At 50.1% G+C, this 23,444-nt stretch overlaps 5 protein-coding genes across 9 annotated transcripts in view; 4 read left to right on the forward strand and 1 right to left on the reverse strand.

Annotated features, from left to right (window-relative positions):
* The first annotated feature begins 439 nt into the window (after window positions 1-439).
* Window positions 440-4,310, forward strand: LOC117581057 (C-mannosyltransferase dpy-19 homolog). 2 transcript variants are annotated; one of them, XM_034267899.1, is made up of 8 exons: window positions 440-572; window positions 651-756; window positions 837-1,098; window positions 1,171-1,492; window positions 1,550-3,013; window positions 3,079-3,272; window positions 3,332-3,457; window positions 3,522-4,310. In XM_034267899.1, exons 2-8 carry the CDS (start codon window positions 711-713, stop codon window positions 3,724-3,726), a joined length of 2,619 nt encoding a protein of 872 aa, XP_034123790.1. In that variant the 5' UTR covers window positions 440-572; window positions 651-710; the 3' UTR covers window positions 3,727-4,310. The 2 variants fall into 2 exon arrangements, with proteins under 2 accessions (XP_034123790.1, XP_034123789.1); XM_034267898.1 differs by lacking the exon at window positions 440-572 and having other exon boundaries at window positions 579-756.
* Window positions 4,311-5,141: 831 nt separating this feature from the next.
* LOC117581181 (inhibitor of growth protein 3) lies at window positions 5,142-7,920 on the forward strand. The gene is made up of 2 exons (XM_034268125.1): window positions 5,142-5,509; window positions 5,606-7,920. The coding sequence occupies exons 1-2, from the start codon at window positions 5,410-5,412 to the stop codon at window positions 7,780-7,782; spliced, it is 2,277 nt and encodes a 758-aa protein (XP_034124016.1). The 5' UTR covers window positions 5,142-5,409; the 3' UTR covers window positions 7,783-7,920.
* A 540-nt stretch (window positions 7,921-8,460) lies between these two features.
* Window positions 8,461-9,658, forward strand: LOC117581254 (glucose-induced degradation protein 8-B homolog). The gene is made up of 2 exons (XM_034268259.1): window positions 8,461-8,783; window positions 8,945-9,658. The coding sequence occupies exons 1-2, from the start codon at window positions 8,666-8,668 to the stop codon at window positions 9,502-9,504; spliced, it is 678 nt and encodes a 225-aa protein (XP_034124150.1). The 5' UTR covers window positions 8,461-8,665; the 3' UTR covers window positions 9,505-9,658.
* On the reverse strand, window positions 9,586-10,997 carry LOC117581253 (nucleoporin Nup35). The gene is made up of 3 exons (XM_034268258.1): window positions 10,779-10,997; window positions 10,416-10,718; window positions 9,586-10,356 (listed from the first exon to the last, which is right to left on the reverse strand). Exons 1-3 carry the CDS (start codon window positions 10,903-10,905, stop codon window positions 9,737-9,739), a joined length of 1,050 nt encoding a protein of 349 aa, XP_034124149.1. The 5' UTR covers window positions 10,906-10,997; the 3' UTR covers window positions 9,586-9,736.
* A 510-nt stretch (window positions 10,998-11,507) lies between these two features.
* Window positions 11,508-23,444, forward strand: part of LOC117580719 (rab11 family-interacting protein 1) — a 35,848-nt gene continuing 23,911 nt past the window's right edge. The window contains exons 1-7 of one of the 4 annotated variants that reach the window (XR_004573600.1): window positions 11,508-11,874; window positions 19,000-19,144; window positions 19,224-21,298; window positions 21,781-21,935; window positions 22,007-22,167; window positions 22,489-22,803; window positions 23,102-23,312. Coding sequence is in view for 2 of the 4 variants with exons in the window: in XM_034267382.1 (XP_034123273.1) it covers window positions 11,844-11,874; window positions 19,000-19,144; window positions 19,224-21,298; window positions 21,781-21,935; window positions 22,007-22,167; window positions 23,102-23,108 (2,574 nt within the window). In the remaining 2 variants the exon portion in view is untranslated. Of the gene's footprint in view, window positions 11,875-18,999; window positions 19,145-19,223; window positions 21,299-21,780; window positions 21,936-22,006; window positions 22,168-22,488; window positions 22,804-23,101; window positions 23,313-23,444 lie in introns of those variants that run through there. The other 3 variants (XR_004573601.1, XM_034267382.1, XM_034267383.1) reach the window with 3 other exon arrangements.

A 23,444-nucleotide genomic window follows, 5' to 3' on the forward strand; every position in this document is an offset into this window, starting at 1 on the left:
ACTAATATAAGTTGAGAAGGCGGGTATTGAGTTTATAGTTACATATTATAACGTTTAAAATGAAGTGCTAGTGTGTTTAGTATGCGGCAGAAGGGACCACAGCGGCGAGATGGAGAAAGGCCGCTGCACTTGGAAGGGAGATTTGTAGTTGTTCTGTGTCGAAGAGATGATTGTCCGTTAGATGTAGAGAGAAGTCCGTTGTATTTTTTTTTTGAATTATCGTTTGTTTTTGGTATTTGTTCGAGATGTCCGAACAGTTGGTTTGTTGTGCGATCTGGGGGCCTGGGAAAGACTCAGCCCTGGGATGACTGGCTAGCCGGCCTTGCCCCAACACCAAAACAGGTTCGTAACAAATTCAAAAGAAGACTCAAAAGCTTTAAACCGACTTATTGGGCTGCAAATGTTCTTGCTACAGCGTATTTGGTATACCAAGCCCTGCCCCACAGCTCGTTTTTGGTGGTTGGACCTGTGAAAAATCGATTGCGTGGGATCGGACCTCAAGTGTTTATCTGCAGGTGGCAACCTCTACGGAAACAGCTGATTTGTATTTTGTGTGTGTCTCTCACAGTTTGGTAAGGCAAAGAGAAGGAGGAGCCGAAAGAGACAAATTGTGAAACAAATAATGATTTTGGTACATTACTGACACACAGATTCTGCAGCCGCCACACAGTAGAAGATAACAAGCAAACGCCCGCAGCAAACGCAGCACAATGCGCGAGCCCAATTTTTACATCATACTCTCCACGGCGCTAATTGGTAAGAGATGCGGCCGGCCTGGGCCACCACCGCCACCGCCCCCCCCGTTGATTATGATTTTGATTGTGGTTTTTGGGCAGGTTCGGGTTTCTTCTTTCTGTACATGCAGCATGTGCGCGTCATCTTTGAGACACGCACCAGCATCCAGACACTGAATCAACTGGAGCGCGAGGCGCTGCTCCGTCGCGAGGATGCCCTCTACTATACGTTCTACAAGAAGCTTGTCGATGGGCCCGACTTCTGGCACGGCTACGAGCAGCTCAAGAACGTCACCGACATTGAATATCCAAACAGTGTGAATGTGCTGCAACGTTTCTATGTGCTGCCCGAGCTAGTTGCGGCGTAAGTCCCACACCACACCACCCACTCTCCACACTCGTAATCTAATCTAAACGCATGTCTCGTGTCCCGTAGCTACTTCTTTCACTTGGTGCGCTCTGGCTACAATCCCATACTGCAGCCCATGCAGTTCTACTTTGAGTTCGTGTGGCTAATGGGCGGCGTTACGCTCCTGGTGCTCTATCTGTATGGAACGCTGCTCAGCGAGAATGTCTTTGGGGGCATCTATGGCGTCATCTCGTACCTGATGTTCCACAGCTTTGTGTCGAAGATATACGAGCGGCCGGTGGCGCGCGAGAACTTTGCCTTCCCCTTTATATTCCTGCAAATGTTTTATCTATGCATTTGCATTGGTCGCGTCATCCATCGGCAGAAGCACAGCTCCCGCTTGTTTATGGTAAGTGGGAAGACAGCGCCTCAAATGAACCTCCTTCCCTCATTGATTGCTTTGCAGATCTTTGTCCTGTCCATGTTCACCGCCTGCGCGCTGCTCTCGTGGCAGTTTTCAACCATTATTTTTGCCACACAAATCATGATTGTGATGACGTCGTGGAACATGAACACGATGCCCACACATGTGGCGAATGCCTTTGCGCTGGACTACTCGCTCTCCCATCTGCTGGGCAATGGCATTGCCTTTGTGCTGTCGCATGGCAACAGCCAGCTGCTCTTCACCTGGCAGCTCAGTGTCTCCACGAGCCTCTTCCTCATCACGGTGGTGCGGCAGGTGCGCAGTCGTCGGCATTCGAACGATCCGCTGCAGAGCGATTACTTCTCGTTCAAGTTTATCCTGCTGGCGCTGGTCTTTGCCGGCAGCATGCAGGAGAAGCTGGTGGATGTCCTGCGGCGCACGGGAATGCTCAATGTGCAGGACAACAATTATGTGCACTACTGCGATCTGTGGGCCCACTGGGCCCTGCAGGTGAACGTCAACTTTGTCACCAATTTGTCCGCCTGCAATCCGCTGTATGCGCGCGTTGCCTGGTCCGAGCTGTGGCTGCTCGTCAAGACACTGATCGTGAAGCCCTACTGCATGTATGGCGTGGTCATGCTGGCCATGTTCTTTCGCAAGTGGCGCAAGAGCAATGTGCCGGCGACGGCCAGCCAGGAACAGCGGGAGCGTGCCCGCAACTATGTGCTGGAGGATTTCCTCGAGGAGCATCACGTCTCGATGACGGACATGTCCAACAAGCAAACGGAGCAGCAGCTGCAGCAGTGCTTCAAAATGCTCGAGAGCTGCGATCACGACTACGAGCGGTACAAGCGGCGCAAGGCCAAGCTGCAGCAGCAGCAGCCGCCCGCACGCGATGATTTCATGAAGAACATAAAGAGGCTAAAGGCGCAAATCCATCGCAACAGCGACAAGCAGCGCAAGGAGCGGCAGCAGCATCATGGCAGCCAGCTGGCAGCAGCCACAAACGAAACCAAAGAGCAGGCAGAGCTGGAGCTGGACCAAGAGACAGGCACAGGCACGGCCACAGAGACAGAGACAGCCACAGCAGAGGCGGAAGAAGCGGCTGCTGTCAATGATGATGTTGATGATGATGAAACTCAGCAGCCGTCCAACGCAGAAGAGGCCATGCCAGCGCCCGGCAATGGTAATGGCAATGGGAGTGGGAGCCAAGCCAAGCCAAAAGCGAAATGCTCGTCACGCCGCAGCAGCAGCAGCAGCAGCGGCGTTGTGCCGACAGCCAATACGCAAATATTCAATATGCATTACATGTACAGCTTCCTGCAGATGGTCGTCTTCACAATACTCGGCCTGGCCGTGCGCAAATTGTTCTTCCTCAGCTTCACGCAGGGCTGTGTGATAGCGCCAACAATCTGCTCCAAGGTGTGGTACCACCGCCAGCGCAATATCTTCTGGTCCGTCTCGCTGGCCGTCTTCCTGCTGAGCATGTTCGATCCGGGCATGGTGGTGAGTCGCCTCAAGCTTTAGCTGCCACATAAATCGAAACCCTTTTTGTCGCCCAATCCCCACAGAACATACGCGAGGAATACTTTCCCGCCAAGTACGAGCACAATGCGGACGATCTGGAGAGCATGCTCGAGTGGATTAAACTGAATACGGAGCCCGATGCCGTGTTTGCCGGACCCGTGGAGATCATTGGCACCGTCCACCTGACCACCAGGCGGCCAATTGTGAATCATGCCCATCTGGAGATGCGACAAATGGCGTAAGTATGGCCCAGTGCCCCACTCTGTGTCTCGCTCTAATTGATGTTACTCGCCACAGCGAGCGCACGGAGCACGCTTATTCGGTGTACAGCAGGCAGCAATCGTCGGATATCTACAAACAATGCGCCGAACTGAAGATCCAGTACTTGATCATATCACTGGATGAGTGCACAAATGAAGTGCGGTAAGTGTGGCAGCCGAAAAACAGCAAGCTACTGATGCTAATGTGAATTTCTTTCACGTTCTAGCGACGATTGCGATCTGCTGTCCATTTGGGATGACAAGCAGCCGGCGAATCGCAAATATCCGCAATTCTGTCACGAGTTGCTGCACAAGCAGGTGCCAAGTTTCCTCAAAGTGTACACGAATGATAATTATGGCATCATCAAGATGTTCTCGCAGAGTGTACAGATTATATTGAAGCACGCCAAGATGCCGGAGATGGCCATGTGAGATAGGTCGAGCTTCGGCTGGGAGGACTGGACATTGGGCTGGATCGGCCACGAGGGGGAGCAACGACTGTGTTTTACATAGATTTTGTGACTAGCAATTAGCATTTAGTTATTCTGTCAAATTAATTGTATTACATTTACGTTAAGTATTTACCCCAACCCCCCCTCTGTTGACACCAAAAAGAAGCAACTAGAACCTGTTCCTGCCCCCCTGCCCATTAGCTAATGACTGGATTGCATTTAAGCAGCAGCTTCTTCGACTCTGTTCAGCTTCTTGTTCGAGTACCCCTACCCCTTTGTGCATAAGTTACTCTAGGCTCTATGGATCGACTCTAAAATTTACAAAATACTTTCGTTACGTTTAAGTTTAAGCTAAGCTTTTTACATTTAAATTGTACGACAAAAGCGAGAAGACGGAAAACGCGTCAAGCATGTAGCATATGGATGGATGGATGGATTGATGGATGTATGAATGGTTGGTAGGAAGTATTAGTAGTAGCAGCAGCAGCAGCCCAGCCGTGCGACGAACTTAAACCCCAAAGCAGGCAGCAACAAAAAAAGATTACAAAAAAATAAAGTTGAAAACAAGAAGAAACAAAAACAAAACATACCTACTATACGATACACAAGTGGTCATGTTAAACTAAAGGAAATAAATATATTTTTGTTGTTTGGCTTTAGTTGCATTTGTGTGTGCATCATTTGTTGCAACAAAAACAATTGCTTAAAATGTGCGAGAATTGAGTGCGCGCATTATTTGAAAATCGATACTACCATCACCATTTACCAGTACTGGCCTTATTCCGCTGTGCAGCGTTACCCAGCACTTACACTTACTTTTCAGGGTGACCATATGCTCTTCGGATATTTAAACTAAGAAGTTTTGTTTCTTAAATTGTATTTTTAAGGTACATTCAATAATATAGGGTATCCAAACTACCACTTAGCATGTTTTTCAAATTTCCCTCGAGGTTTTGCTCTCTTTTAAATGCATTCCTTTGCATGAATAAAATTAAGCTAAAAGCCATTGACGCTAAAAGAATCAACAGACCGTGTTGCTGGTTCATTAATGATACGAAATGAAAATGTTTAAATTTTTAACCGCACCACGCTCTCACCACTAATATTGTCAGCCTGCTATCGATATTTCTTAACTGTCGTGTGGTATGGTCGATTGTCGCCCATCTCAATAAAAAGATAAGAAAGATCAGTGGAAAAAGAATGGGCGGAACGACAACACAAGTTAATAAACTGTTTTTCCATTATCAAACCAGCATACAAGTTCTGTTTGGTGTTTTCGTTATTTGTTACCACATGCTTTGATAGGCACACACATGCCAAAATTCACGTAGTCAAAAGTAACATTTGTGATACTTGCGATACTATCGATAACACATCCCATATCATTTTTAATTGTACCAAGTACAACACAACAAGACTACCCATCGCCCATCGCCAAGGAAATATAATAATTTCGAAAAAGACAAAATTAGCTCGTAACAAACATTAATCGAGTTCATCGACAAAATTGGAGTAAAACTTAAACAAGTTACATTTCTCGACGTGGCGATTTCCACCGTGTAAAGGCGGGCGGACAAATAACCCCCCTCTACCCCAAGGGTGGAGAAAAGAAAAATCGAAAAAAACCTATATTTGGGCGTGTTAAATAAAGTAAACTAGCATCATGCTCTACCTGGAGGACTACCTGGAGATGATAGAGCATCTGCCGCAGGAGCTGCGGGACCGCTTCACCGAAATGCGAGAGCTTGATCTGGCCGTGCAGAGTGAGTGCCTGAGGTCCACCCCCACACCCTGGGGGCACACCCAAACAAAAAAATTGAAAGCATTTTTGAAGCTAATTTTATTTTTCTGGGCAACAGACAACATGGACTCGCTGGACAAGAAGTCGCATTTGTTCTTCAAGCAGTGCAAGCGCGACGAGCTGCAGCACGAGTCCATGGACACGGAGTTCCACAGCCTGCGGGCCGAGTACTTCAAAGTGATGGAAGATGCCGACGAGAAGGTGGCCATTGCCACACAGATACACGAGCTGGTGGAGCGCTATCTGCGCCGCCTGGACAGCGAACTGTTCAAGTTCAAGTGCGAACTGGAGGCGGACAACAACGGCATCACCGAGATCCTGGAGCGACGCTCCCTCGAGCTCGACGGCAACTCCACGGCCGCCACAGCCCTGCTGTTGAGCATGAACCAGAAGGAGAATCGCTACTACGGCGCCAGTTCCATCAACAGCGCCGCCGGCATCATCACCAGCACAGGCAGCATTGGCACGGGCCCCACAAATCTCGGCCTGCCGAGCACCCCCGTAGGTGGCGGCGTCACAGGCGGCGCTCTCACCACCAGCCTGGCCGGATCCCATCTGAGCAGCAGTCAGCGGCATCGCAAGCTGGAGAAGCGACGCGAGACAATTTGCACTGTGCCCGTGCAGGAGAAGCGAGCAAATCTGAATCATTCGCTGCCCACCGTGAACGCAGGCGCCACTGCCTCAGCCCCATCCTCCGCAGTCTCGGCAGCAGCGGCTGCAGCAGCCGCCTCCGGCCTGGCCGTGCATCCAGCACATGCAGCGGCAGCGAGCAATCACGTGACCAACAGCATCGCCGCCACCCATCTCACGCTGCCAGTGGCCGTGGCAGGTGTGGCCGGTGGCGTCGGAGGCGTGGGTGTGGTTGGTTCCGCCAGCAGTGGGCTGGGCAACAGCTCGCTGGTAGGCAACGCCTCCGTGGTCCGTCAGCTGCCAACGAACCTCAGCCAGCACGCGGGACACGCAGGACATGCAGGACACTCGGCGCACAGCGTGCTCAACAGCTCGGCGGTGGCCGTGGCAGCCGCGCTATCATCCACAGGCGTGGCAGCAGCTCCCAGCCATGGCCACGGACACAGCCACAGCCATGGGCATGGGCATGGACACGGCCAGACGCACGGCCACAGCCATGGCCATGGCCATGGGCACGGACACGGCTCGCACGCGTCGAACAACACCACTGTGACGTACAATCTGCAGCAATTGGGCGGCGGAACGGCGGCTTCCAGTGCCATTGCTGCGGCCGCTAGCCAGGCGATTGTCGCCACACAGCAGATGCAGCAGGGGCGACGCACGGCGAGCTTGAAGGCCAGCTACGAGGCCATCCATGGGGCTGGCACCACCACCGATTTCTGGTCGAATGCCGGGCAGAGTTCCCTGCAAACTGGAGGCGCAACAGTGGGCACAGCATCGACGCTGGTCACGGCAGGTGGAGGAGGAGCAGCAGCAGGAGCAGCAGGTGCCGCCGCAACGCACCATCACCATCAGCAGCAGCAGCAGCAGCAGCAGCAGCAACTGCAACAACAGCAACAGCAGCATCATGGCAGCAGCAGCCACCACAGTCACCACAGCAGCCATGGGAGCGGCAGCAGCAGCCACCACCATCATCATCATCATCATCAGGACAAGAAGCAAAGCAAGAAGAAGCTAAGCGCCAGCATTGCGACAATGCCCGCGGCGATTGCCGTACAGTCGGCATTGGCGGGCTCCTCCTCGGGCAACTCCATTGCCTCGTCGTCCTCCTCCCTGAGCGTGGACTCTGTGGACATGCTGTCGAGTGCTGCGGCAGCTGCCGCTGCTGCCGCCGCTGCCGGCGCCAATATGAGCGGCATGGGCATGCCGCATGGCACACAGGCTTTGAGCACGGCCACTGGCGGCATGAGCGGTGCCAGTCATGTGGTGACCACCACCACAATGGCCAGCAATGTGGGCAATGTGGGAGCGGCAATTGGTCTGACGCCCACAACGCTGGTGCCGGGCTCGAATCTGAATATTGGCGAGATGGGCATCGTGCTGGAGCAGCCGAATGAGGGCGAATGGTCGTACGATCCGAATGAGCCGCGCTACTGCACCTGCAATCAGGTGTCCTATGGCGATATGGTGGCCTGCGACAATGATGCCTGCCCGTTCGAGTGGTTCCACTATCCGTGCGTGGGCATTACGCAGCCGCCGAAGGGCAAGTGGTTCTGCCCCAAGTGCACCGCCACCATGCGGCGGAGGGGCAATCGCAAGAACTGAGGCTGACTCCGGTTGCTGGCGCCCTTCCGTGGTAGAGGGTGGCTGCGACGCTAGAGAGTATCCAATTAACAATGTCTACCCAGAGAATAATAACCTACACAAATACATACAAATAGAATAAAACAAACCTCAAAGAAATACAAAGGCATTTTTGAATTCGATTCGAAAGCTATCGATAGGCATGCGCAGTGCCAGCCATGACCTAGGTTTTCTTTTGTGTTTGTTTTGATTGCAACCAGGGTGACCATTCACGGTATATGATATACTTTTCGGAATATTTCAACTACGAAAATGATTTTAGTGTATATTAATGTGTATTTCATGATTAAATTCAATTTTTGATGTATTTTCTAGAATATAGGGTATCAAAACTCCCATACGCCTGTTTTTTTTTAATTTTCCCTCTGGGAGATTAACTATCTTTTCCGCATGGAATTTTGTAGACAATCCAATAAAAGCAAGTCTTAAGAACTAGCCAATTTGTAGCAGAACTGTTTATTAATTCGGTTAAAATTATAGTTTTAGCGCTGAGAATCTTAAATAGCTAGATTTATTAACCAGAACATCAAAATGGATGTAAATGCCTGTCTATTTACGGTGTATTTTGAAAATGAAAAGGTATACTTCGCTATATTTTTGAGTGTCTTGCGGTATATTTGATCAGCATGTCCGCGGTCACACTGCTGCAAGTTGCAACCCCCACCCACTCATTTACGGCACAAACGAAAATTTTCACTGTCACTGGTCGCTTTTCCGAGCTTATCGTCCTGTCCCAACAACAGTGAAGTGCAGCAGCAGCAGCAGCAGGAGTGGGCGTCTCGTCGCATACAGCCAACGGGGCCTGAGAAACTTGTGCACAAAACGCAACAAAAAAGCAAACAAAATGAGCTACAATGAAAAAACCGAAAGCATCAGCAAGGAGGAATGGCTGCAGCGTCTCGAGCAGTTCCCCTTTAAGCAGGCGGACATGAATCGCCTGATTATGAACTACTTGGTCACTGGTAAGCGAGAAATTGCGCATCCAAAAAAGTCCCACATACATCCAGCCCGCCCACACACAAACACACACTCGTACACACACACTTGCACACGTCCCTCTGTTCGCTGTTGCATCGATTATTCCCGTTTTGTTCCCGTTTCGTTTCGTTTACCGTTTTCACAGAGGGCTTCAAGGAGGCTGCCGAGAAGTTCCAGCACGAAGCCGACCTCGAGCCGAGCGTGGAGCTAAACAGCCTCGACGACCGCATCCTCATACGCGAAGCAGTGCAGGCGGGTCGTGTGGAGGAGGCCACCCACCTGGTGAATCAACTGCATCCGGAGCTGCTGGGCGGCGATCGCTACTTGTTCTTTCACTTGCAGCAGCTGCAACTAATCGAACTGATACGCGCCGGCAAGGTGGAGGAGGCCCTGGCCTTTGCCCAAAGCAAGCTCTCCGAGTCCGGCGAAGAGGCCATGTTCGAGCTGGAGCGCACGCTGGCGCTGCTCGCGTTCGAGAAGCCCCAGGAGAGTCCATTTGCCGACTTGCTGGAGCAATCGTATCGCCAGAAGATTGCCAGCGAGCTCAATTCGGCAATTTTGCGATGCGAACACAGCGAGGACTCCACGCCCAAGATGATGTTCCTGCTGAGGGTTATACTCTGGGCACAGTCCAAGCTCGACAGTCGCTCCATAAGCTATCCGAAGATGAAGAACCTCGAGACGGCGCAACTTGAGCCAAAGTAGAGACCTTTCCCCCCGTACCCCTGCCCCTCTAAGGATCACTCACTTCTACTGTATCCTTTATCATTCTTTGTTTTTTTGTATAATGTGAAATGTATGTATGTGTGCAGTGTAGGATTTATGCAGTGTTTAAGAAGTAAATAAGTTAAACGAAAAAGCCATCTATGGGCCAACCAAAACGAAAAGAACTCTAGTGTAGCGTGGGGGAGGAGGAGGCAGGAGGAGGGAGCAGCAATCACCAACCAAAGAGCACGTCTATTGCCGTATTCAGCAGTCCGGTGCTCTTGGTGGGCAAATCCGTGCTTTGCGTCACTTTGACATCGTTTTGTGTGATGGATATGTCGGTGCAGCGTGTTACGCCCACCATGACATTGTGGCCAATGATCTTTTGATTGCAGTTCAGTGCCTTGTCGCTCTCGATGCGCGAGGAGTAGCACACGTGCATCCAGTTGCCATTCTCTGGGGCATGCGACACCAGCACTATGGTGCCGTAGAGCGTGAAGTGCTGCAGCACCATGGAGCTGCTGCCAGGCACAAAGCCGAATATGGTTACCCACGAGTCACCGAGCCGTGGGCGTGGCGTATTGAGGTATTGAAGGTATTGAGGGTCGCTGATGAGGTAGCTCTGGTTGAGTCTCAGATCCACATTCTGTGACTGATTTAGCATGCTGAGATGATTGTTGTACGGATGCTCAAGCAGGGACTCGAATAGCCCCTGGGTGGGTGGCCCTGTCTGGTGGTTGTGGCTGCTGACACCCGACAGCGACACATTGGGTAGGCTGTGGCCATGGCCGAATAACGTGTTGATGCCGGGGCGGTTAAAGTCGTGACCGAATGTGCCGGTGGGTGGTGAGGCTGCAAGAGCTACTGGTTAGGATGTGCTGCAATGCTGGGAATTATTATCGAACGCTTACCAAAACTAACGAGGTTGTGATTCTGATGGCTCTGGTGGAATCTGAGATTCAGATTCTGTGACTGATTCTGCTTGCTCAGATGAAGGCGCTGCTGTGTGTTGTACTGCTGCTCACGCAGGGACTCGAATAGCCCCTGGGTGGGTGGCGCTGTCTGGAGGTTGTGGCTGCTGACACCCGACAGCGACACATTGGGTAGGCTGTGGCCATGGCCACCGTACCCATGCGGAGCGCCGCCAAGGCCGAAGAACGTGTTGATACCGGGGCGGGTAAAGTCCTGACCGAATGTGCCGGTGGGTGGTGGGGCTGCAGGAGCAGCCTGGTTAGGATGTGCTGCAATGCTGGAAATTATTATCGAACGCTTACCAAAACTAACGAAGCGTCCCGGCTTCGGCGTCATTACCTGAGGATCGCCCATTAGGAACGGGGGCAGGCACTGGCCCTGGCTGCTGTTGGGGCCGTTCACAGGACTACCCAGAATGATGGGTTCCATTTTGCTGCTCGGCGAAATAGCACAGCAAAACAAACACAATAAAATTTACAATGTTGACAGCATTGCTTGTAGCCGATTTCGCTTCGAATGAATCCAGCTATCGATGTATATAGACTGTATAAGCTCTCATACATTTGACGCATAAATGAGTGTGAGAGGGATTTAAATTTTCCAACTGGATATTTTAAAAGGGTGTTTTAGATTTTAGAAAAAGCTTTTAGAATAATGAAAGGTTTAAAGCCCCGGGCTTTTTGAGCCTGTCAAACAGAATTTAAACAAGTGTAGTTACGGTGTAGTTACCAAGTAAAGTAAAAGTGCATTTTAGGTACCTTCTTTGCTAAAACTTTTTTTACACATAATCCAATGAAAAGCAGTAATTTTCATGAACGTAATTGTTGAGAACTGAGACATTAATCGGATTAAATTATTTTTTCAGTGGTGAAAGTCTTTGCAAGCTGGTAATATCAAATAGAACATCAAAATCGAGGAATCTGATGTAAGACTACGGTATATTTTACGGTTTATTTTGAAAATAAAAATATTTATTTCGGTATATTTTTGAGGGTCTTAAAGTATGTTTGACCGATAATTCCGCGGTCACACTGCATTTCCAAACACTCGGTCGGGCACGCGTGTCTTTGCGCCTTTTTGCCTTTCTCCTTTTTTTTTTATGCTCTTTGAATTGAATTTACATTTTTCGACAATTTCGTGGCGCGTGCAGGCAACAAAAAATACAAACAAACAAAGTACGACAAATCGTTGGCCCTGCTGTGTTTGTGTCAAACGCCAGTGTTATTGATGTGTGACAGAATATAGAAATACAAATCAACAAACTTGCAACTGGAACATAGGAATTTAGCGTCGCGAGAAGGTCCTGGGAAAGTGAACAAAATACTGCATACATAAATATACCACTACGCAGCGTAATAAAGGGTGCCATGTGGAGTCCCACACACTGCAATGTAACGGGTAAGTGGAACAGACACCCGTTGTCTTTGTCGTCATTTTGCCTCTAATTTTTTTAGTATGGCAAATAAATCGCATTAAAAATTAAACTCGTTTCTATTAGTGTGTGTTTGTATTGGTCCGCTGCTTGCATTTGTTCATGCATGCCTGTGTGTGTGTGAGAGTGCTTAAATATTGTCATGACAGAGAGACAACAGTTAAGTCGTTTCTGTTGTGCTCTTGCGGTGTACCTATTCCGACATCTTATTTGAAATTTCACTTTTTCGAAGCCCTCTCCCTCCCCTGCTCTCTATCCACAGTTTTCCCCTCCAGAGGAGGCCACCTTTCGTGATTGTTTCTATCAGTGGAGTGGAGCAAGCGCTGTCTGATAAGATTGTGTACGTCTCTCCTACCGGCCGTCCGTCTGTCTGTCCTTCCGCTGCTTACTCATAGCCACAGAGAGTTGCTGTCCACTGTCTTCTCTTCAATTCGCGACGAATCTCGCAGTGATTGATCATTTAAAATGGTTAATGGTCGATGGTGATTTCTCTACTCCCCCATTCCCTCTGATTCGCATTCTTGCGCATACCAATACCACCTCTGCTGATTTCAATGCAGCCCTGCGCTGGTGTTTATGTTTTCATTGTTTTGTTTGCTTCAGGGCTGAATTCCAATGAGAAATTCGTGCAAAAATATTCAAGCGCTCGTTACTCGTGACCAACACAGAAAGAGCTGCCACTGCTCTCTCCCTCTCTCTGTGTGTCGCCGCTTGTTCCTAATTATGAAAACAAATATCGAGTAATTAACTACAACTAAAATTCACATGGATATGTGTTTGTGTAATGTATAGCTTAATGGCCCAAGCAAATGACTCATAAATTGTTGCGAAAGCTTCAGGAACGTAAACTATGCTGATAGTCAGAAACAGGTAGAGGAGAATGCGAGAGATGAGGCTTTGTTTCGATAAATAAACACGCACGCACACAGGTTGCTGGTAGAGTGTGTGTGTGTGGGTGTGAGAGCTGAATCGGTGCTGAATCAAAGTTTGACAAATAAATAGTTAAGCTGAGAGGAGAGAGCGCCGAAACTGCAGCTATTTACATAGTATATGTATATTTAAAGGGGGAGAGAGAGATGGGAAATGGAGTCTGGTCTATGCTGTGCTGTGCTGCTCCCACGCCTGCCTTTCCACCTTGAACTTGCCCACCAGCTATCAGCTCTGTGTTCTTTGTCGTCTCTTTATATCTTGTTCTGTCTTCTGTTGTCTCGTTTTGCCGTTTGCACAGTTCTCGCAATGCTTAATTCCAGCAGCAGCAGCCACAAAGAGCATTGACGTCACACGTCGAATTGCAAACAAATCAATCTCTCTCTCCCTCCTGTTGCTGTTGTTGTCGTGCGTTGGTTTCCTTCTTGTTTGCACTCTCTCTCTTAGCACACATACACACTCACACAGGCACAGACAGAGTGGGGTTTATCTGTTCTCGTGTCAATATTTGCACTCGAGATGAGCGCACGCCTGAAGCTCGGGGTAACAGCTGTCCGGAGCTTTTGATGTTGTTCGAAACAGAAATCCCGTTCCGACCTATTAGATCATTCGACCCCCCTCCGCCTCGCCCACCTGGATCTATGAGTGTCCGCGTGAATTTTGGAGCGGGTAGGAAGTTTGCGGCATTCTTATCCAACCCAGCTCTGCGCCCATGGGCGTCGGGCCTCCACCTCTAAGTTGTCTAATTGCGTGCGTTATTTTTAGCCGTAAATTCTCGGCGGCCACTCACTTGGCCACAAGCACGCACACACCTCAAATTTCCTGAGGATATTGTGCAATGCGGCGGGCAGCCAAGCAAACCCAAACAAACACATTTCCGTTTTTAGTTTCGATTTTGTTTGGTTTTGTTTTGCAACCGTTTTGGTTGCATGGAGCGCTCCCTACATCTCTCGATATCGATAACGATTCGTGCAGGAATGCGCTCTGATGTAGTTCTTTATGTTTGTGTATGGCAGGAGGTAGTGTTGGTGGGGTGGATCGATAAGCAAACCGTTCTGATAATACATACCCTCTGGAAGAGAGGAGAGGAGAGGCAGCGACGTGCATTTTGGTCACGTAAGAGTGTGGTGATGGCGTCCTGAGATTGCTCTGATTTACACACCTATCGCTTCCGCTACCTCTCCCTCCGTTCCACTTCTTTCCGTTTTTTAACTCCCCAACTCACCCTCTGCCGTGGACCGTTTTAATGTTGCTCTCCTCGATGCACTTGTGCGAAACAGTTACGTTTCATTGCCCGACCCATTTAGCCGTGCCATTCGCCAGGGAGGAAGAGAGAAAGAGAAATAGAGAGACACAGAGAACAGATGGAGGGGAAAAACAGGTATGGGACTCGCATCTCTGACTGCAACTGCGACTGCCACTCTCTGACTCTGCGATTGCGGGTCTCCAATTGATTATTTTCCAGTTTGCGTTGACTTGTGGCTTGTTGAGTTGCTGGCCACATTCCTTGGGGCCAATTTCTGCCTCCAGCTGCCTGCCTGCCGGCAACGGCATCAGCAATAGCACCGGCACAGGCACCGGCACCAGCGGTAGCCACATTTCCCAGTTCTCACCTCTGCCTGTTGTTCCCCTCATGCATATGCATGCTGGCACTTGCAATGGAATTAGGATTGGGATGGGAGCAGACGAGTCAAGATTCTTTTACCTCTTTGCATTTATATTCAAAGCATGCAATGATCCCCAATCCACCAATCCCCCATCCTCCAACGTTTTCATGTTAATTGCCTTTCATTTGGTGTGTGGCAAGAGAGGGTGGGGGGGGGAAGAGTCTGTTTATAATTTCCAAATAAAACCGCACTGAAAAACCACTGTGAATGCAAGAAATTATTTATGCATCAAAATAATAATAATAGTAAAGTAAATGGCAAAACATTTGAGCAGAGTCCATAGCTTAGATACCCTGGAGAAATAGAAATAAACATAAATTAATTATGTATTAAAATGGCATCGTAAATGTCTTTCCGATCATACCTTTTTCCAGGGTGTTTTGGGTGGGCAATTGAACGGTAAATACCAAGAGTTGATTTTATTCCAATATTCGCACGATTTCAAACTGTTTGTTGGCCTGTTGTTGCTGTTGCTGTTGCAACATTGAATGGCATGCGATTCATTATAATTATTGGTGGTAATGCTGCTGCTGCTGCTGCTGCTCTGTTTTTGTGTGTGTGTGGATTAGGCCACAGTTCAACGATCCCTGCCCTGGCCAATGGTCTTAGTTGATCCTAGGGTGCAGCAGGGCAGGTCAGAGCAGAGCACGAATGGAAAATTGATTTCTCTCAGTCTGACCGAAAAGAGAGAGAGAAAGAGAGGGTCTTCCAAGTGCGGTATTGCCTCATTAGCATGCGTGCGGATGCCTCCGAGGAGCATTGGCCTGCGGCAGCAGCACAGCACACCAAACTCTTTTGCCGTCGTCTGTTTTGTGTCTTTCTTTGCCATGCTGCCACGCCCCCACACACACACGCATAAACAGAGAGTGGCAGCGGCCCGAAAGTGGAACATAAAAAGAGTCTCTCGGCAAGTGCGTGCTGGGAATTCTACATTTATGTATGCATAATGTAACAACGAAAGAGGAGGGGAATTGGATTGTTGCACCACTCTCCGCCGGGGGCTCCCCCTATATAGCCATAAATACTGATCTGATTGGTGCCCTATATATGCGGTTAACCATGTACATGTCCATGAACCCATTTCATTTTCTAATGCAGAGAGAGAGAGAGAGAGAAAAGCTATGGGAATAATCGCCATGACTCAAACATGGTATGAGATTTGTCTTGGCAGATGAAGCAAACCAAAACTTATTTTTCCCTTGCTGCCACCGGAGTATTTTCTCTTTGCGGGAAAATGGAAAATTAGTGAAAAAAGTGTGGTCACCTGAGGTTGGGGGAATTGCGGCAGCTACCAGGTGCATCAAGCAGTAGCAGGGGGAAAGACAATCAAGTTGAGAGCAAAAGGCAGAGACTGAGAATGATTTCATTGAAATTAATTAACCCAACAGTTGACCTCTCCTCACAAATACACACACACACACACACACACACACACACACACACACACATCCGCGCACACAGATAAGCAAAAGCCACAAAGGTTAACAAAACGCTACGACAATGGGCCCACGGGGTCGCATAAAGCAACAAAATAAAGGTGCAGCCGACATCCATCTACCCAGCTATTGTTTCTATCCATCTGTGTGTGTCTCTCTCTCTCTCTATCTGTTGTAATCGACAGGAAAACAGAACAAACCTTAGCTTATATCTATCTATCTATGTATAGTTCTTATCCACATACAATTTATATTATAAATCCATGATCGAGATATGAACTGTATTTCTGTATGTCTGTCTCTGCTCGTTCCCGCGGGAGCAAACGGAACACTTAGAGCACTGGAGCTGACCGCTGGGAATTTCTCTTTTTTTTCTGAGTCGCCGTTATGTTTTTTTCGGAGTTTATTGGTGTGAAATGTGGGCCACAAGAAACGAACGCGAAATGAGTCAACTACCTCTCCCGGTAGATATCGTTGTGGTAGTGCGGAGTTCCATTTCAATGACTAATCAATGATTCCTGATCCTCAAAGCTGAAGACGAGAGATAACACTACAGGGGCCTGTTTCCATGTTTTGGTTAGATAATTGCAATTGGATCAAACTTTATTTATAAGTATCGTAAAATATATGATTTGCGCGTGAGTAATGGGGGAGCAGACAAACGATTGGAATACGAGAGTACATTTCCGTTAGATAGGAGGAGGATCGGATCGCGTCTCCTCCAACATGGAAAGCAATTCGATGCGACCTTCTCGCATGCAGCGCGAAACGCTTACGCTTACCTCCCCCACCTTCAGTGTGCGTGTGTGGGTGCGCCTACGTTCATTGATGACGCCAGCCAGCCCAGTCATCCCTATATTTTCTCTCGGACCAAACAAACTGTCAATTAATTACGCTAACTCGCGCAAAATTGAATTGAGGAATTGAGTGCAAAAAGTGGTTGGGGGGGCTTCTGTTTTGGCAGCACTTTTATCTCGCTCCCGTCTCCAACATGGCGTCTCTCTTCACAAAGATAGCGGCGGCGGCGGCCCCACATCTGCTCTGCCCAGGCCGAGGTCCCGTGGTGCGACGAAAAGCGAAAACTAAATGCTAAATTCGACGCCAATGCCCACGTTGCACAGTGGGTTGCATTTATCAGTTGATTCGATCAGCGTTCAGCGCTCACACATTTGATATGAGTGACCGGCTGAATGGCACACTTGACCCACTGTGCGCGCGGCTGAGAGGTGGCCATAAAAGCGGACCAACTTAACGGTGGATCGCCCGCCTCAGCTCTCCTCGTTCCATCTTCTGCCGTTTCTTTTTTTGGCGCTGTTTGCCATGTTTATTTCTTTACCTTTTGCCATTTAGCATTTCTATTTTCGGGGGGTTGGGTAGTACCACGCGACGCGATGCCTTTCCATATGCACATCCACACATGCATGTAAAAATGTATGTACGTATGTATGTATGTGTGTATGCATGCTCATATGAGAGTCCATCGATCTCTGGATTTGCATGTTTCTCCGCCGATGAGCAGCGGCTGCTCTCGAAATTGCAGAAAATTGCAGCCGCCGACGCCGATGCCGCGGGGAGGGTTATTGACAGCCATTGGAAGCCCATCCATCCATCTTCTCGTCTATTACAGTTCACTTCGTTTACCGTTGCTTGGATGGTTCGCTAGCACCAGGCACAAGGGGAGACAGAGAGAGACCGCACAAAAGAGAGTTTAAAGATGAGCATGTGGCCGAACGTTAGCCGCTGTGTATGAGTTACAGGTGGGAGGGGGGAGTAGTGGAGCAGCTGTAATGGGATTGTGGATTATCGATAGCATCCAGACTTCTTGTCTGTTCCGGATCGTCTTTAACCTCAATTACGGTGACAAAGAAGACGAAGAAGCGGAGGCGACAAAAAACTTCCCAAATTGGCTTAAGTTGTGTTCCCCGCGTCATGAATGTGCAGGGCAAAGAGAAATAAACGCTAACGGGAGGTAGATGGGAGGAAAAAAAAAACTGTTAATGCGATAATAATTATGAGGCAGTGTCCAACCAGCGGGCACATCTGCTTGAAACCCCCCTCCAAGAGTCGGCCCGGTAGCTCCTCCAAAAAAAAAAATCTAAACGGAAATTGGAAAAACATTAAGAAAATCTACAGTGATGTTTCTCTGCTAGATTATGTACATAACTATGTGCATATTTACGTGAGTTTTTGTGTGTGTTTTTTTTTTGCAGCGACATGCTCGTGTGCAGACGCAGCCGCCGCCGTAAAACGCTTTTCACTTTGCCGCTTTTGCCCCGTAATTGTTTTGTGTTTTTGTTGTTATGAAACTTTGGCGCAATTTCTCCGGCTAGCAGCCGCGGGGTGGGGGGAGCATTGCGCAAAAGCATAATTATGCTGCGTAATTGAGTAATCGAACAATCGAATAATAATCGTGGGACTACTCCACCGCCGACGCCTTCCGCATCTGGAGGAGTTCATTTCATTTCCCGGACCTAAAAATAGCCAGCGCCTGCCCCCACCTCGCTTTTTTTCGGTCTGGCCTGGCCAGAATGTCTGTTCTGGCAATGACTTAATTTCTGTTTTGTCGCCTTCTGCCCTCTGGCGTCTTCGTTTTCAATTTAATTTCCATTTCCGGCAGCTGTGCAGCGAGCAGAGCAGAGAAGCGGCCGCAGCAGAGGTTTAGCTGTGAGCCGGGCGAGGTCTCTGCCGAAATGTTTGGCAAATCTAAGCCGCCAGCATTTGTCGCAGCTCTCGCTCGAGTGATTCACTTGCCCGAAATTGGTGCTGGAAATTGAAACGAGACCCCACCAAAGCAAACTTAAAGTTTCACTCGAGCGCCTCGTGACCTCGAGATGGCAGCGGCATCCGGCGAGGCTGAAGCTGAAGCTGAAGCTGGAGATATGAAAGCCACGCAAACCGCAAAGGCAACATTTTTGGGGCCGCGACTCCCGCCAGTCCCGCTCCCAGCCATTGTTTTGCGCCCGCGACTCCTCCCCCAGTTACATTTATGCATGGAACTCATCCGTCTCTAGCTCTTGCTCATCCATAATCCAGATCTAATCAAACATTTCGCTCGTTACAGTGCACCGGGCGAGGGGTCTGCTCACCAAGGGCAAGAACGGCACCAACAATTGCTTTGTCACCATTGCCCTCGGCAAGGAGAAGTATCAGACGTCGGTGAAGGACAAGTCCGAGACGAAGGTCGATTGGAATGAGGAGTGCGAGCTGTAAGTGAATGAATCACAGACTCCAGCCAGACACTCCACGTTTATTGTTCTTCAACTCTTTTGTTGCTTCTTCTTTTAGGAAAATTCCCGATCAGGGCAATCGGGCAGAGCTGACACTGACGTGCTTGCATCGCAATAATCTGGGCATCGATGAGTTCCTGGGGCAGGCAACGTTGCCGCTCAACGAGATGGACGTGTACGATCGGCCGCGCACCAAGTGGTTCAAGCTGGAGAGCAAGCCGGGCAAGGAGAAGAAGAACAAGGAGCGCGGCGAGCTGGAGGTGCGCATCGGGTTTGTTGTCAAGTCCGGCTCCCTGACGGACCTCAGCAAGAAGGACAAGCACAAGTCTTCCATCGGTCAGCTGGCCAGCTCTGTGGGCGGCAGTCTGCTGTCCATCGGCAACGGCGAGAAGCGAAAGAGCATCAAGAAGTTGGCCGGCTCGCTGAGCTCCAAGCTGCATTTGCGCAGCAAGAAGAAGCACGCGGATGCCGGCGGCGATGACAACAGCTCCTTCAGCGGTTCCTTTGCCAGCATTGGCACCCCGAACAGCTCCACCGGCGGCCCCGGTGGCAGCGGCCGACGCCGCGGGCAGCGTGCCGGCGAGGCCGATCCCGGCGTCATCAGCGAGGACGAGGATGAGTTTGTGTTTGACAACTTGTCGCACAAGAGCTCCGGCAGTTCGCTGAACATTCAGCGTTCCGGACTGCAGCCGCCACCAGCCACCATGGGCGGAGGAGGTGGAGGAGGAGGAGCGCCCAACTTTGCGCCCCGCAATCCCTCGCCGCTGCTGAGCAATGGCAATGGTTTGGGGAGTGGAAACGGGAATGGGAACGGGAACGGCGTGGGAAAGATCCATCACGGAGGTAAGCCCAAAATGCCAGAGACTCTCGATGAGGATACGCCCATCAGTGCGGAGATGGAACAGCTTGAGATCGATTTCAGTGTACGCGCTCGCACCCTGCCGCCTCCCTCGAAGCCGCCGCGCATACCACAGCTGCAGCTGGAGCAGGAGGAGGAGGAGGAGCAGAAGCAGAGGGAACTGCAAATGGAAATGGAGAGGGAACAGGAACGGCAGAGAGAGAAGCCAAAGGATAAGGAGACGATGGACAGCGACAAGGATGAGTGGGCGTCAAAGCTGTACGGTGGCTTGGAGATTGGCACCAGTGACTCGCTGAAGCGTCGCAGCTGGGAGTCGCGTGTACCGCTGCCAGCCAGCGTGCAGGAGACACCGCCACCGCTGCCCCCACCGTCAGAGCCTTCCTCCAGCTCGTCCTCGGACAGCGATGAAGAGGAGATGCCGCTGCCGGTGCCGGTGCCGCAGCCCAAGCCAAAGGCAACCAAGGCAGCTGCTCCCCCAATACCGGTGCGGGCACCAGCTCCAGACCCTGTCCCCGTCCCTGTACCATCTGTGAGCAACGCTTCCTCGCTCTTCTCGCCCGACGTGGAGCAGCGCAACTTTGATGCGTTCAACGCGAGCTTCGCCAAGTTCGAGCAGCGCAACAGCACGGCCATCTTTGCCGATGAGCCAGAGCTCGAGGATCTGGATGTGGAGGTTGTGATGCCAACGCCTACAGCAAGGCCAAAGCCGCAGCCTCGCTCGCTGCTGGATATCAGGGCGGAGGCGGAGAAGGCAGAGCGAGTGGAGGAGGAAGCGCGTCAGCAGCGCGCCGAGGAAGATGCGCGCCTGGAGGCCGAGCTGCGGCTGAACGAGCAGCGGCTGCGCGTCGAGGAGGCTGCCCTCAGGCAGGAGCTGGCGGAAGAGCAGCGCCAAAAGGAGCTGCTGGAGGAGCAGCGGCGGCGCGAGGCCAAGCGCTGGGAGGAGGACCAGCGGCTGCTTACCTTTGCCACACGATCCACGTCACTGGAGGAGGAGCAGCCGCTGCCGCTGCCACCGCCACCGCCATCGCCACCTCAGCAGCTACAGCGGCAGCTGCAGTTGAAGGCGGAGTTAGAGGAGGCGGAGCCAGAAACCGAACCCAAACCCGAACCAGAGGCAGAACTAGAACTCGAGCCAGAGCCAAAGCACAATTTCCTAACGCCCGAACAGTCGCCCAAGGAGTTCCAAACGAACGGCAGCGGCGGCATCAATGGCAGCGGCAACGGCAGCGGCCGTGAGATGCGTCTGGGAAAGTTCAAATACGGCAATAAGCGAGGTGAGCTGTTGTACCCCCCCGAAAACGAAGCGAAAACAGATACGCAAAACAGATCCAAATCCAAGAGCAAGACAATCCGTTCCTCTGTTCCTCTCTCTCATGCACAAACGGCGGACAGGCAGGCGGGCAGGCAGGGAGTGCGGTGCGGTGCGGTGCATTCGCTGGCGGATTACACGACAAACCGAAACCGAAACCGAATCAAGCTATTTCCAGTCAACGCCGCAGTCAACTGTCGCGCGCGGGAGCATCTGAGCATCCTTTCATACCTTTGTATCCCTCCCAAATCCTTTCATCCTACTACTCCTTCTTCTCCTTGTCCTTCTCCCATTTGTCGTGCTATCATCTTTGTTTTCTGTTGTGTTTTTGTTGCATCCGCCAGTGATTTTGCGAGCACCAACCCCCCCACCACCTCATGCCACCTCGTGCCCTGTGCCACTTGAACAGTTTTTAACACTCTTTTTCTCTCTCTCCCTGCGACACAGATAAATACAGCAACGATAATGGCAGCAACTCGCCCAGTCCCAAGTCCACGGAGCGCATTATCATAGGCCATGAAAAGTCTGGAGGCTCGCATGCGGAACGTCGCTCAGAGATCTCCGCACAGCTGGCCAAGAAGTACGAGGGCAAGTCACGGGAGGTAAGCTATCGATCGATCTCCGTCTCTCTCTCTCTCTGTTTGTACAATCTGTAATTCTGTTATTTGCGCAGGAGCTAATGCTAATTGCCAATGGCATGGAGAACGAGGCACTGCTGCAGCGGCAGCGTGTCAAGGAGCTGGAGGATTATCTGGATAATCTGCTGCTGCGCGTAATGGAAACACATCCGAAGATCCTACAGAATCCCTACTCGCGCACCACTTCCGCCAAAAGGTTTGTCACAGGCCGCGCGCATGCGCACACCCATGTCCAGTGCCGTTTTCGTGCACAGAACTAGTTCGTCTTGAAGGGCATTCGCCTGCCTTCCTTCCGCAAAGGAATTTTCTTTGTACTCTGAATGTGTACGATCTGCACTTGCTCTTGTTGTCTTGTGTCTCTAATCAATCCAAACATCAATACAATCCACACACAGAGTCCACACACTCCACACCCCACCACATGTGAATGTTTCTCCTTCTGTTTGTGTTCTTTTTCTCTGCCTAATTTTTGTTAACCGAATGCATTCTTGTGATTATTTCTCTCCTCTTTATTTAGTTATAAAAACTACATCAATATGAATGACTTTCTAAAGTAAATGTGGCTGAACGCGCGCGCGCTGTGCATGTTGCAAAGTTTTTGCATTTAATTAGCACTTAACCAACACTACGACCCACAACAAACAGCAACCAACAACAACACAAGCAACCAACCAACCACCAAATGACCCCAACACAATGCGCGCGCGACACTCAACGAAGAAAGCAGAAAACAGAAGACAGAAACCAGAAGAAGTCCGGCAGTACACACACACACACAGAGAGAGAAGGAAGCAAAGTCCAGGCCCTCACCTGAAGTCCCGTTTTGGATGAAGTAAGCAGCGTCGTACTCCCACCTGTCGCCTCAAGTGTCGCCTCATTCTACATTCCACATTCGAACCCCGCGCCATCTGTCCAGCCTCTGTTCTAATATCTCTCTCGCTCTATCTGTTTGTTTGTTTGGCACTCTCTCTCTCTCTCTATCTATATCTTTCGCTTAACTGTTGTTGGTGGTCTTTTGATGGTTCCCTCTTGCTCCTACTCCTACGTTTGTATTTGTAGCTTCCATTGATAACTGTAATTGATCAAAGCTTGATGTGATATTAATACACGAATTTGGTTCTGTCTTGCAGCGGTTAAGCAGCCCCAGCCGCAACCTGTCGTCGCGTTGCAGTTCCCGCGAAGGAGTTGTTGCAGTTGCAGCTGCAATCTACTACATCTTACAGCATGTAAAATGTAAAAACAATCGAACACCAAGTTGCCTTTTGTCGCCAAAAACAAAAACAAAAAAAAACTGCGAAATTCAAGTGCTTTCTAACACTAATTTAAGTAACTGAGAGGAAAAGAAAAAGGGAAACTAATTTGTACACGTGTAATCCACATAGATTTTAAGCAGGAGAACAAAAGAGGTGCGTGGCAAGGAGCTCCAAACACTAACTCTAAACTAAATTATTTGTACCATACATGTAAACGATG

This window comes from Drosophila guanche, unplaced genomic scaffold (genome assembly GCF_900245975.1).
Source record: "Drosophila guanche unplaced genomic scaffold, DGUA_6, whole genome shotgun sequence".
NCBI classification, from domain to species: domain Eukaryota; kingdom Metazoa; phylum Arthropoda; class Insecta; order Diptera; family Drosophilidae; genus Drosophila; species Drosophila guanche.